Consider the following 15,331-nt stretch of genomic DNA (forward strand, 5'->3'; position numbering starts at 1 on the left):
GTGAGTTTAAGTGTAAGAGTTTAAGTGAGCTTAAGTATTCTTTTCTTGTTGTTAATACATCCTTTACTTTTAATTACTGGGCTTGTTGCTGAGGTTAGTTTTCTTCTTGTTTTAGATACAAAAAAAAGTATGGCCCAGTAAGCCAAGTTTCCCACTGAGGTTTTGTTAACTTTGCAATTTACAGCAGCTGCGGTCATAACAAGAGATAGTAGGAAAAGTCCACCAACCTCTTGTTCAAAGAAGTTGGTACTATGGAAGGCCTTGAAAGGAGCCAAGAGGTGATATAGGCATGATTGAGAGTTTCAGCAGATGTGCTGCGGCAGGGTAGAGGAAAACAATGTTACCTAGTTAGAATGTGGTCTTTATTTTGGCGAGGGTATGGGATCAGTAGGTGAACTCAGGGTTGAATGGGCATAAATGGCACAAACTGTCTGGTCAGCCTTGAGATACTGACTCAGGAGGGGAAATGGAATCTGCAGCAAGGGTACTGAGCTTGTGATGTAGGCCAAAGATAATGTCTTTATGGTCTTCCAAACATTTTACTGGGATAAATTGTGACTCAACTGAACTGACACTGGAATTTACGCAAGCGGTCTCTGGAGGCAGGGGAGAGGTTGAGAGTGTTAACGGAGAAGAAGACCCAAATGAGTTAGCATACATGTGGAGACCTATGCACGTCAGGGTATAATTTAAAATACCAGAAATCAACAAAAAAAAACTTTATCTGCAGAATGAGACATTTCATGTTTGATAAACCTGCAGAAACTTAGCTTTCATTCTTATGAATTGGCATGGTATTCTGACTCACTTCCAAGAGTTGGAAATGTTATCGGAGGTTTGGATACACAGAATATATCCAGCACCTGTGGACAAATGTATTGTGAAGGTTTTAGTTTTCACCTTACCCTTTGAAACTACAATCTCCAGAATGCAACCGCCATGTCACCACAATCTGGCAGAAAATGTATAGGTGGTTGGATGAGGGTATATTGACCAGGAAAGACAGGGTTTTATCATAGAATCCCAACTGGGCAGAAGTAGACTATTCGGCCCATCAGGTCTGCACCGATTCTCTGACAGGGTGCCACAGTGCTTAGCATTGCTGCCTCACAATGCCAGGAACCAGGGTTTGAATCCTGCTTAGGTCACTGTCTGTGAGGAGTTTGCACATTCTCCCCGTGTCTGCAGGGGTTTCCTCTGGGTGCTCCGGTTTCCTCCCACAGTCCAAAGGATGTGCTGGTTAGGTGCACTGGCCATGCTAAATTCCTTCTCAGTGTACCCGAACAGGCGCCTGAGTGTGGCAACTAGGGGATTTTCACAGTAACTGCATTGCAGTGTTAATGTAAGCCTACTTGTGAAAATAATAAATAAATAAACTTTAAACTTACGCAGGCCCTATTCCCGTAACCCCACATATTTACCCCGCTAATCCTCCTAACCTACACATCTTGTGACTGGGTTGAAGCAGGAACAGACAGATAATCTCAAAGAAAACATTTCAATGGTTCATGTAAAAATTATTCAATTTAAAAGACATTTTTGATGCTATTTTGGGCAAAGATACTTCCATGTTACTGAGGGGGACTGGAGGTTACGTTGGGGTCTGAGGAGATCTTTATAGGGCACCTGAATAGAGGTTAATTGCGTTGGCAGAATTCCAAGTAGCTGTTTTCCTCCCATTATAAAGTTACACACGGCTCTTGATGGTGTGGTTATTTTTTTCTTGCTGTCAGTCCAAATATTACCAACTTTATTGAATAAAATTTCATAACCTTTCGTGGGCAAATTGTTGTGAAATTCAAATGCATAATCTCTTGCATTATTTGTCCAACCACACGATCCCCAGTACAACACAGTTCTTCGAAGTTTACCATAATTTCACAGCAGCCTATATACAATGGCAGTTTGCCTATCATGGCAGTGGGGCAAACTTGTTGAAGCCATAACTGACAAGTTAAAAACATAGTATGTTATTGATACTGAAAGATATAGATTTGAGATACAACAGTTAATAGTATTAGCTTGAAAACGACTCATCAAATAATTATATTCTTCCTTTGCCAAAATTTATATACAATTTATTTTGCTAGACCACCAAAGCATTTGGTTGAAGTGTAATGACTTAGTTGATGCCTCCTTCTCCAGAATTATTCTCTCCATTCTTCAGAAATATTTCCCCCTTCAGCTTTGCCGCTCACAATGGAGTTAAGGTTCCTGCAGTTGCGATCGCAGTGCCCAGTGATGTTTGCCCAGCATCAAGTCTCTACTGTCTAGAACTTCCAACCTGTTCAGCATGGTCTGGGTTTGATTTTGGTTGCAATCTTTGAGCTCAAAGCAACTCAAACACTTCCATCCAGCCCTAATTAAAAAATTAGTCCCCCTCAGTGACAAAGACAAACCTCCTAAACAGCACTTTACCGCAGAAATGTTACATTACAGTTCAAACTGTATAATTGCCAAAAATAAGTGCTCATTTTTGATTTTCTTTCCTCATGCTACTCATGCCTCTGGATTATTTGTGCATTTCCAACTGATTGGGTACTGAATTATACAGGAGATGGGCGAAAATTACAATTCTCATACGCATCTCTCCCATTTACAGAATTTAAGAGCTAGATCTTTCAATTATTGGATCCTTTTCTATCTGGTTGACATGCAATGCAAGTTATCGCAATGCACTCTAGGTACCTGTAGGTTCACAAGGGAGAGTGAACTTTTTTTGTGTTTTATTTTATTTAAATTTCAAGTGTTTTATTTTCTGCCCGTTTGCCAGGTTCTCTGAGAATTACAATTCCACAGGATACCAATAAAAACAAGCTTTAATAAAACATCTAAATACAGAATTTATAACTTTGCACTTCAAATGCAGGATTCAAGCTTGAGGAACTGAGCAGAACCCCAGCACCAGAGGGTGAGGAGTGGAAGAGAGAAAGAGAGGGCAGAAGTGGACTGGGAGAAGGAAGAGAGGGAGGGAGTTAAAAGGATCGGAAATGAGAAGGTCAGAGGTGGGAGAAGTGATAAAGGGAAAAACGAAGAGAGGGAGAAGAGGTGGGAGAAGAAAGTGCTGATGAAAACAAATTCAGATGGGGGTGGGTAGGTAAACTGAGACATAGAAAAGCTAATCTGAAGGGACAAATACAGCCAATAGAGTGTGGTGCTATGATGAGAAATGCTGGGGATGGTAGTGTTGGGGGTGGGATGGGAAAGAGGTCACAACCTTGTTCTGTGAGAGGCAAAAGGCCTCAGCTTCAAACTTGAGCCAGAAAAGAATCTGGAGATATATCTATTGTTGCTACCTGGGATGAATAGTTTTATAAGGGTCAGAAAATTTGGGGAACAAAGGCATCAGATAGTGATTGCCACCCTGTGAGGAAAGAATTTATCAGCATAAATGTTGTACTACTATTTTACCATTCACAATTATAAATATTCAAAAGAAAACAAAAAGACTTGCATGCATATAATGCCTTTGATGACCTCAGAACATGCTCAAGTGCTCTACAACCACTGTAGTTTGTTGTTTTAAGCACCAATGCAGAGGCTGGATATAGCATAAAATCTAGGTTGATACTTCAATGCCGTAATCATAGAATCCTACAGTGCAGGAGGCTATTCGGCCCATCAAGTCTACAATCCCACCCAGGCCCTATTCCCGTAACCCCACATATTTACCCTGCTAATCCCCCTGACACTAGGGTCAATTTTAGCATGGCCAATCAACCTAACCCGCACATCTTTGGATTGTGGGAGAAAACCGGAGCATCCGGAGGAAACCCACACAGACACCAACAAACTGTCCTGGTAGTGCAGGACTATTGTTTATCTGAAACATTAAACTAAGGCTACCCTCTCAGGTTGACCCAAAAGATATGAAGATATGATAAGAAAAGCAGGGGAATTCTCCCCAGAATCTCGACCAATATTTATTTCTCAGCCAACATCACGAAACAGAATATCTGATCATTGTCACATTGCGGTTAATGGAAATTAATTGTGCACAAACTCACTGCTGCGTTTTCTGCATTGGATTCAATTTGAAACACCATTGGCAGTAAAGCACTTTGAGATGTCCTGGCATTGTGTATGACACTTCTTAAATGCAAGTTAAAGTTTATTTATTAGCCACAAGTAGACTTATATTAACACTGTGAAAATCCCCTAGTCGCCACACTCCGGCGCCTGTTTGGCTACACTGAGGGTGAATTTAGCATGGCCAACTCATCTAACCTGCACGTCTTTGGACTGTGGGAGGAAACCAGAGCACCTGGAGGAAACCCACACAGACACAGGGAGAACGTGCAAACTTCACACAGAAAGTGACCCAAGCCGGGAATCAAACCCGGGTCCCTGGCACTGTGAGGCAGCAGTGCTAACCACTGTGCCACCGTGCCACCTTAGTTAGTTAATGTTAAAGATGACACTTTAGAATCATATATTAGCTTCATATATCTGTAAAAGACCAAACTGATCCTCTCACCTGTCCGATAAGCCAATAACCTGGCTTGAACCATGCAGTGTCTTGCAAAGTCTTGGAATTCATTGTTTGTGTGCTCGTCACATGCTCTGTCTGAATCACAATAAAATCTGAATGTCTCATATTTTGGAACACTACAGTCGATGGTTGCTAATAAAAAGACAAGGTCTTCCATTTTATGCCTCAAGTTAGTGAAGTGAACATCGTCACAAACATTTTCTAAGCCAACTGTTTTCAAAATTTCTTTGTGAGCCTCGCTGTTGGGAATCAAAAACAATTTCTCAAATTCCTGCAATCGATTTCTTCTGCACTTGGTAAAAAAGTCCTCAAGTTTAAAATCTGGGTCCAAGTCGACTATGCTTTGCAAAAACTCACACTTCTTTGAAGTTTCTTCGACAAACTGAAGCATGTTATAAGCCAGAGGCTGAAGCAAGGTGCAGACACGTGCACGACTATTGGATTTGAGTCTTTCCACAGCTTTAGCGTCTAACTTTGCATCTGAGCAGAAATCATTCAGTACCTTGTCCTCAGCTAGACTTATCTCAGGATCACCAGGCCAGTATGATATTCGATTGACTCCAGCTAGAATTAAATTGTTTAGAAAAAAATGATGAATAGAAATAAAAGCGGACATTTGTTTGATTGCAATTATATTTAATGGAATCATAATACAGAAGGAAATTATTTAGCACAAAGTGCCTATATTGCCGTTTATCCAATGAGTCCCAATCCTCTGCTCTTTAACCATAACCCTGCAAACTATTCCTGTTCAAATATACATTCAATAACCAATTTTGAAAGTTCATATTCACTCATTTTTGCTTCCAAAATGCATCACTTCAAATTTCTCTGCATTAAATTTCATCTGCCGTTGGACTGCCCATTTCATCAGTCTATGTCCTCCTAAAATCTGCAACTATACTCCTCACTGTTGACTAGATTTCCAAGGTTTGTGTCCTCTGAAAAGTTTGAAATTATGTCCCCATACAGGTTGTTACTATATAGGTAGAGTTGCCATAGTCCCAGATGACCATAGGCTGCTCTCCCATTTTGAGGGGGGAAGCTGGCGATTTTAATCTGAGGGTCACCACATCTAGGGGCAAGGTTGAGAAGGCGGGGCTTTCAGGAATGACTTCAGCCACTATGGGAATTGAACCTGCGCTGTTGACGCCGTGCTGCATCGTGAACCAGCTGTCCAGCCAACTGAGCTAACCGACTCTCCTAACCTCTGGGAAACAACACACTATATTTTCCTCCTGTCCAAAAACAGCTGTTCACCATTACTCTCTGCTTTTTGTCTCTTAGCCAATTTCATGTCCACACTGCCACTGACCCACGGATGCCCATGAGGGTGCAATTTTGTTAATAAATCTATTATGTGGTATTATGTGTTATTAAATATTTCTTTGAACTTACCATTCAAGACCATCTTTAAACAGGTTGAGCATGGTTTCCTTGAGAAATAGAGATCACAATCTTTCATCCTGGACCCGTGTTTGACAACAGCAATTTGGCCTGCATGCAGCTCTGTGCTTGAACAGTGTAGGCCAATAATCTTTGAACTGTGCACAACAACTAGGCCATTTCTTCGCCTCTAAAATTGAAAAACACTCAATGAATAGGAAATAAAACCAGAAATTACTGCAAATAAGATGTCTGACGTGAAAGTTCTAAACAATTAACAGCTAGGACTTGACAAACTGGATCAGTCACATAAATGCCATAGGTATAACAGCGGGCCAGAAGTTGGGTAATATGCGGCGAGTAGCTCGATTAGTGGCTCCCCAAGACCTAACCACCAATTCAGGAATGTGATGGAATACTCTCCACTTGTCTGGATGGATACACCTGCAACACACTCGAAGCTCGACACCAGCCAGGACAAGGCAACTCAAATCCAAGACCGCCACTACCAAAAGGGCAGCAGATCCATGGAAACACTGTCACTTCCAAGTACCCCTCCAAGTCACACATCAACCTGACATGGACATATATTGCTGTTCCTGCATTGTTACTGGATTAAAATAATGGAACTCCCTCTCTCCCTAAAAGCACTGCGTCTACCTACACTACATAGACCTACAGTAAGGTCACAGCTCACCATCTTCTCAGAACAACTGGGCAGGACAACAAATACCAGTCTGCCCTGTAATGCCCACATCTGAGATTTAATTAAAACAACTGAGGTACAAACAAATAACAGTGGCATTTTTCCCTTATGTTACATTATTCTTCATCATTAATGATATACAGAAAAATGGTAACTGTAGCAATTATCAGAAAATTGGATAAAGTCAAAATACTGTGGATGCTGGAATCTGAGGTGATGGTGGGAGACAACAATTTTGAATGGGTATCTCATCCACTCACTTTGATTTGATTTATTATTATCATATGTATTGATATGCAGTGAGAAGTATTGTTTCTTGCACACTATACAGACAAAGCATACCGTACATAGAGAAGGAAAGGAGAGAGTGCGGAATGTAGTGTTACAATCATAGCTACGGCGCAGAGAAAGATCAACTTAATGCAAGGTAGGTCCATTCAAAAGTCTGATGGCAGCAGGGAAGAAGCTGTTCTTGAGTCGGTTGGTATGTGTCCTCAGACTTTTGTATCTTTTTCCCGACAGACGAAGTTGGGAGAGAGTATATCCGGGATGCATGTGGTCCTTGATTATGCTGGCTGCTTTACCGAGGCAGCGGGAAGTGTAGACAGAGTCAATGGGTGGGAGGCTGGTTTGAGTAATGGACTGGGCTTCATTCACAACCCTTTGTGGTCTATTGCAGTTTTAGATAGAGCAGGAGCCATACCAAGCTGTGATACAACCAGAAAGAATACTTTCTATGGTGTACCTGTAAAAGTTGGTGAGAGTCGTAGCAACATGTCAAATTTCCTTAGTCTTCTGAGAAAGTAGAGGCGTTGGTGGGGCTTTCTTAACTGTCATGGAGGGACCAGGACAGATTGGTGGTGATCTGGACGCCTAAAAAGCGCTCGACCGTTTTTACTTCATCCTCATTGATGTAGACAGGGGCATGTCCTCCACAATGCTTCCTGTCTTGCATGATTGATACACACTTGGATTCATTAGAGAGAGAGCAACCAAAGCTGGTATTGCCATTCTGATGGTGTCTTCAGGCGAGAGAACAGAAATTTGAGGGGGGAGGGAGGTGAATGGGTATGTTCAGGTCAAATTCATTACGTGCCTGAATCTGGGAGGAGTGGAGAAAGAGAGAAAAATGCTAACTTTTATTTGTACAAACTAAACAGTGGCAAGCTGTTTAGTTTGTACTCCTTCATTTTGTTGATATTGAGGGAGAGGTTATTGTCATTACACCAGTTACTCAATGCTCTCTTTCCTGTACTCAGTCTTGTCATTGTTTGAGGTTCGACCCACTATGGTGGTGTTATCGACAAACTTGAAAATCGAGTTGGAGGGGAATTTGGCTACACAGTCATAGGTACATAAGGAGTATAAAGTAAGAAGTCTCATAATACCAGGTTAAAGTCCAACAGGTTTATTTGGAATCACAAGCTTTTGGAGCGCTGCTCCTTCATCAGGTGAGTGATGTTTTAGCAGCACTCCGAAAGCTTGTGATTCCAAATAAACCTGTTGGACTTTAACCTGGTGTTGTGAGACTGCTTACTGAGCCCACCCCAGTCCAATGCCGGCATCTCCACATTATAAGGAGTATAGTAAAGGGCTGAGGACACAGCCTTGTGTGGTACCAGTGTTGAGGATGATTGTGGAGGTGTTGTTGCCTATCTTTACTGATTGCAGCCTGTGGGTTAGGAAGTCAAGGGTCCAGTCGCAAAGGGAGAAGCTGAGCCCCAGGCCACGGAGTTTGGAGATGAGTTTCATAGGAATAATGGTGTTGAAGCATGAACTGTAGTCAATAAGTAGGAGTTTGACATAGGTGTCTTTGTTATCTAGGTATTCCAGAGTTGAATGTAGGGCCAGGGAGATGGTGTCTGCTGTGGACCTGTTGCAGCGGTAGGCGAACTGTAGTGGATCCAGACAATCTGGGAGGCTGGAATTGATTTGTGCCATGACTAACCTTTCAAAGCACTTCATAATGATGGATGTCAGAGCCACTGGCCGATAGTCATTAAAGCATGCTGCCTGATCTTTCGTTGGTACCAGAAGAATACTGTGATCCTTCAAATAAGATTGAAGCAAGTTTGTCTGCTTTGGGCGTTCACCAGAGTCTTAAAGAGCTCAGGATATTATTATTTACACAACAGACCTCTCTCAACATCCCAACCTCAACTTGCAACATTCAACCCAGTGCTAATTCTGAGATCATCTATGTACTCAACGGCAATAGCATGAGTGATTGGCAAGAGAATAATGGGTATTTGGGACCAATTATAAAGGGGAAAACATATACCCAAGAGCAACACAATTTCACTAAGAGGTTTCAAATATTTTTCAGTTTATTCTAAATGGGTCAAAAGATTGGATCATTTAGAGTGCATCCTTACAAATGTGGGTGTGTATATTTTTTAAGCTTGCCACTGTTTAGTTTGTACAAATAAAAGTTAGCATTTTTCTCTCTTTCTCCACTCCTCCCAGATTCAGGCTCGTAATGAATTTGACCTGAACATACCCATTCACCTCCCTCCGCCCTCAAATTTCTGCTCTCTCACCTCAAGATACCATCAGAATGGCAATACCAGCTTTGGTTGCTCTCTCTAATGAATCCAAGTGTTATCAATCATGCAAGACTATCCTGGGGTAGGGTGAGGACTGGTAGGAGAGCAGCTGGGAAACATTGCAGCCCAGCCCAATTCTAACCACATGCACATATTTCCAGTAGAGGTTACTGTATAACTATAAGGAGCGAAAATCTTCCAGACTTGTGCTACCTATCCACTAAGGCACTGTGGCATCGCAGCGCCCAGCTACTGCGACCACTGAATTCAGCACAGGCTAGCAGCAAACTTGGGATTTCCTCGTCCAAAGAAAACACAGATTCGAAGCTATCATGGAGACAGCATTCATATTTGAAACTCATGCTCAATTCTTAACCCATTTCCAAAGTTAACTAAATATACAAAGTATTGGAAATGATTACTTTCTGTTCTGACGATATTAAATCAACAATTGGGGACTGACGTGGTAACTGTGTACACGTCCAGGTTGTTTTTCACGCTAACATTTCATTCCTTTTCCTGCACAACTGGTATTTAACTATTTTCCCTGGGTTATTTTAGCTTTCCCAAGATTATATTTTAAATTCCATTGTCAAACTGTTAAGCACCAGTCCCACCTACTGATGATGCAACTCAGGAGTGAATTGCACAAATTAAATGACCTCCCTTTGGGATAGTAACATTCTTGGAAGGTATGCACATGTACTATTTTAAGCTGAGCGTTTCCTACTAAATGACATTCCAAGAACATGTACGCAACTGTAGGCGTTTTTCAGTCACTACTTAATCACATTGTGGCCATCTATAACATGGTTTGTGAAATCATTCAGCAATGTGGGTAAGGCAGCAACAGAGGAGCTATAATGCAGAAGGAGGCCATTCAGCCTATCAAGTCTGCACCGAATCTCCGAAACAGCATTTTACCAAGGCCCATTCCCCCACCCTATCCCTGCAAGCCCATGCATTTAGCATGGCCAATCCACCTAACCTGCACATTTTGCACTGTGGGAAGATACCGGAACACCCAGAGGAAACCCACGCAGACATGGGGAGAACATGCTGACAGTCGGCCAAGACTGAAATCGAACCCTGAATCTTGGCGCTGTGAGGCAGCAGTGCTAACCAAGGTGCCACCGTGCCGCCTCTTCAATGAAGAGGCTACAAAGGAAATACCTTGTCTGAGCTTAATGCAATCATGGGTGGCAACAATAGAGACTTAATAAGATTTACATACTCAATAGATGTGACGTGAAGTGTGCAAATAGCTGCCAGGTGGCAACAGAAGTGAAAGAGATCAACACTGCAGTTTAATATGGCTGACCTCAATTCCTTAATAGGAAATTCCAAACATATTAATCCATTCAGGAATGTGGTCCAAATGGAGCATAAATGTAACTTACATAAGTGTGAAGTAAAGGAACAGGTTAGATACACATGGACCTGATAAAATGTTGCAAGTCATAGATAAATGTCTAAATACGAATATACAAAATAGGAGCAGGATATAGCTTCTTGGCCCATCGAGCTTGCTCCACCATTCAGTAGGAATCATGACTGATCGGACTGTAACTTCAACCCCACATTTCTGTCTCCTCCCAATAACCTTAATATAGCTTTGCCTTAAAAATATCCAAAGGCTCTACTTCCATTGCCTTTTGAAGAAAAGAGTTTCAAAGACTCATGACCCCCAGGGAAATTTTTTTCCCCTCATCTCTGGTTTAAATGAGGGACCCTTTATTTTTAAACAGCGACCCCTAGTTCTAGATTCTCCCACAAGAGGAAACATCCTCTCCATATCCACCCTGTCAAGACCCGTCAGGATCTTAAAGATTTTGATCAAGTTGCCTCTTACTCTTCTAAACTCCAGTGGATACAAACCTAACCCTGTCCAACTTTTCCTCATAAGACAACTTGTCCATTCCTGGTATTAGTCTAGCAAACCTTCTCAGAATTGCTTATAACACACTTACATCTTTCCATAAATAAGGAGACCAATACTGTACACAATACTCCAGATGTGGTCTTACCAATGCCCTGTACACCTGAAGTGTAACCTTCCTACTTTCGTAATCAATTTCCCTCACAATAAATGATAACATTCTATTAGTTTTTTCTAATTATTTGCTGTACCTGTACAGTAGCCTTTTGCTATTCATACAAATATCAGTACATATACCAATAACAGACTAATTTAGGCACTAACATCCCATTAGTGCACTAGCAAAGTCACGGATTTTACCTTGGTACTGTATTCACAGTCTCAGACCGATTCAAGAATCACTTTTAAGGAAGAAAGAGAAGTTGATACAAAACTTTCTATGCACTACTGTGCTGTTTGTGGTCCTTGTCCGGCAGTGTCCTCCTGGTTTTGCAAGGTTCCTTACTGTCGCTCAACAATTTCAATAGTAAGGCAAGTCGGGAAACCTTCTCCAGGCCATATTATACAAACAAAGCAGCCCAAAACATCCATGGCATTGTCACTTCAAACATTTAGTCTGCAAGTCACCCATTCTATGCATGATTATCCGGCACTCGTTCTATGCAATTTCAACACATACATTAATATAACATCCTGTGAAAGTGTACTAAATGGCAACAAGTATGCTGGTAGCTGCTCAATTGCTTAGTAATTCAATGTATTATCGTATGTAACATATGCAATGCATGCAAAAATCCAATGTTGTGGAAATTTACACATGGTCCCCTTAATTGCCCTTTAATAAAGTTTTAGCTCAATAGGCAAAACGTATTTCACTCACATGTATATGCAAACGAAGAATTTCCTGAAAAGCATGTTAAGTCCCCTTTCGGGGCAAAGTCCATCAATTGATCTGCATTAATACCCCATTTATGTACTTATAGGCCTGTGGAATTTCATAGTACCCAGCCTGTGGCCGTATATAGTCAACATACAAAAACTGCTCATGTGCAGAAAAATGTACAGCAGTGAATCTGACTAGGATTACACGCAAAATGATTAATAATGTAAGAGCTATCTTAATCGCTGACTGAAATAATGAGAAAATTATAATAGAACCCAATGCGTTGGCGTTAAGTGATATAATATATCAACCAACATATAATCCATGCACCTTTTCATAATATTTAGCTGCCATCTTGAGTATGATCAGTTGGACAAATACTGTACCTGAATTGTCTTTTGTTCATTGTTTGGAAAAAGTTCCATCCACAAACTAAGGAGTGTGAAAAGGTTTACTTTTGAAAGCCTAGGGCTGAGACCTGGGAAATAAAAAAGTCACTGTTAAATTGCACATTACTAAATTAAGTCTCTGTGCTGATGAGATTAATTTATCAAAAGTGAAACCAGTACTGAAGTAATCAAGTGCAGTAAAATACCATGACCTGCCTTCCTACAGAAACAGCTTGTATTTATGCAAGTTCCTTGAACAGAAAAATGACCAAAGGTGCTTCAGAGATGTGTAAGCATTCAAAAAATTGAATGCAAAAACAAAGGAGAAATATTAGGTGGGGTCAAATATGTAGGTTTAAAAGGAAGATCCCAGAATAGACTGGGAAAAAGGGGTGGAGAGATTGAGGAAGGGAATTTTAGAGCATGGATCTACTGTTAAAGGAACAGCTACCAATTGTTGGGTAAAGCAAGGACAGGTTGTACAAGATGTGATAAGTGAAGGAAAGAAGAATTCTGAGTCAAGGCAGTGAGGTTGAAGGAAGTTACAAATTTTGGGATGGAGGGGTGGCAGAGCAAAAACATGAATTTTAACTTGAACATGGCCTTTGGGACCAACATAGATCAGTGAATGGGATTTTTGGATGAGCTCATATCTACACACTGCAGAAGTTGGGAGAATGGTCATAAGATTGGATTGGTTGAGTCTGGAAGTAACAAGCACATGGATGAGGTGTCAGCATTTGTTAGGCCAAAGTGTTTTTTTATTTTTCATGGGAAGCAAGTGTGACTGGCAAAGTCAGCAGTTAATGATCATCCCTAAATATCCTTAAGATGATGGTGAACCTTCTTCCTGAACTGTTACAGTCCACCTGGTGTAGGTGCATCCACTGTACCGTTAGTAAGGGAGTTCCAGGTTTTTGACCCAGCAGCAAAGGAACAGCAATATAGGTCCTAGACAGGATGGTGTGTGTTTCTGGGATACTTACAGATGGTGGTCCCATATGCCACCTTTCTAGGTGGTAGAGGTCACATGAATGAAAGGTGCTGTTGAAAAAGCCTTGGTGAGCTGCTATAGTACACTTTGTAAATGGTACACTCTACAACTATAGTATGTCTGTGTTGGAGGCAGTGAATGTTTAAAGCAGTGGATGGGGTGCCAAACAAGTGAGCTGCTTTGTCCTGGATGGTATTGAGTTTCTTTGAGTGTTGCACTCATCCAGGCAAGAGGAAAGTATTCCGTCACATTCCTGACTTGCACCTTACAGATGGTGACCAGTCACTAGAGAGCTGAGTAAGTCACCACAAAATACCCAGCCTCTGGCCTGTTCTTAAAGCCACAGTCAGAATTTTACCAGCATGCCCCCCCCGAGGCTTGTAAGATCACACCTGAGGCCAACAGAAAATGCTGTTCTTCAAGTTTTTAGGCATCCAGATCATCAACAACTGTCCTGGTCCCTCCATACCGACACTATAGTTAAGAAAGCCCACCAACGCTTCTACTTTCTCAGAAGACTAAGGAAATTTGGCATGTTAGCTTCAGCTCTCTAACTTTTACAGATGCACCACAGAAAGCATTCTTTCTGGTTGTATCACAGCTTGGTATGGCTCCTGCTCTGCCCAAGACCGCAAGAGATTACAAAAGGTCATGAATGTAGCCCAATCCATCACGCAAACCAGCCTCCCATCCATTGACTCTGTCTACACTTCCCACTGCCCTCGCAAAGCAGCCAGCATAATTAAGGACCCCATGCACTCTGGGCATACTCTCTTCTACCTTTTTCCATTGGGGGGGGGGGTGAAGAGAGACAAAAGTCTGAGGTCATGTAGCAATCGACTCAAGAACTGCTTCTTCCCTGCTGCCATCAGACTTTTGAATGGACCTACCTCACGCTAAGTTGATCTTTCTCTACACCCTAGCCATGACTGACACTACATTCTGCACTCTCTCTCGTTTCCTCCTTTATGAACGGTATGCTTTGTTTGTATAGCACGCAAGAATCAATACTTCTCACTGTATACTAATACATGTGACAATAATAAAATGAAATTAACTTCATGGGATCCAGAGTCAAATGTTACATAAAAAGTCCCAGGACAACTCCGTGTCGAATATATACTGCACCATCGCTTCTGGTGGATTTGGATATGCGGAATTTCTTCAGCCAGAGAGTGGTGAATCTGTGGAAATCTTTACTGCAGGAGGCTGTGGAGGTCAGGTCATTGAGTGTCTTTAAGACTGAGATAGATTCTTGATTGACAAGGGGATCAGGGGTTTATGGGGACGAGAAAAATATCAGCCATGATTGAATGGCGCAGCAGACTCAATGGGCCGAGTGGCCTAATTCTGCTCCTATGTCTTGTGGTCTTATATCCAGAAATGGCGATGGAGGAGCCTGAATCAGTCGTTGTACAGTACGATTTGCTTGAAGGAGATCAACTAGGACACCAAAGTTGCAGTTTTGTTCAGTCTAAAGGCGGCAGAAAGATGAAATTAGTGGCAAGGGAACAGAGTTTGAGGTTTATGTACTGAGTGATGGCCTTGGTTTTCTCTATTTAATTGGGACATTTCAGCTCATAAAATACGGGTTATCAGACATGAAGATTGATAACCGGAATGATTCATTTAAGTAATTCCATTACAACTCCTAGGTGCCAAATGGTTTGTGAGGTTGTCAACACAATTAGTTAAGGTCACGGTGGACGTTAATGCTACCAACTAGTTTAAAAAAAACTATTGACTGGCACAAAAATAGAGACAATACACATCTTTTTAGCCTGTCTTGATGCTCTCTCCATTCACATTGTTTTGTTTCTTAAAGACTTGATTAGTTGTAAGTATTCGCATTCCAACCATTATTCATGTAAATTGAGTCTGTGTCTTTATAAGCTCTGTTTGTGAACAGAATTCCCACTCACCTGAAGAAGGGGCTTAGAGCTCCGAAAGCTTGTGTGGCTTTTGCTACCAAATAAACCTGTTGGACTTTAACCTGGTGTTGTTAAACTTCTTACAAAAATAGAAGACACAGAATCCTGATGCCTTGGTCCTCTTA

General features: G+C 41.5%; 1 protein-coding gene across 2 annotated transcripts in view; it reads right to left on the reverse strand.

The window, feature by feature from the left end:
* The window catches only part of cdadc1 (cytidine and dCMP deaminase domain containing 1), a 39,243-nt gene that overhangs the window by 23,348 nt on the left and 564 nt on the right, over positions 1-15,331 (reverse strand). Inside the window, exons 2-4 of one of the 2 annotated variants that reach the window (XM_078232181.1) lie at positions 12,279-12,370; positions 5,891-6,068; positions 4,478-5,056 (exon numbers count right to left, since the gene is read on the reverse strand). In XM_078232181.1, coding sequence (XP_078088307.1) covers positions 4,478-5,056; positions 5,891-6,068; positions 12,279-12,370 — 849 coding nt within the window. The remainder of the gene's footprint in view (positions 1-4,477; positions 5,057-5,890; positions 6,069-12,278; positions 12,371-15,331) is intronic. The other variant, XM_078232182.1, reaches the window with a different exon arrangement.

This window comes from Mustelus asterias, chromosome 17 (assembly GCF_964213995.1).
Source record: "Mustelus asterias chromosome 17, sMusAst1.hap1.1, whole genome shotgun sequence".
Taxonomy (NCBI): Eukaryota; Metazoa; Chordata; class Chondrichthyes; order Carcharhiniformes; family Triakidae; genus Mustelus; species Mustelus asterias.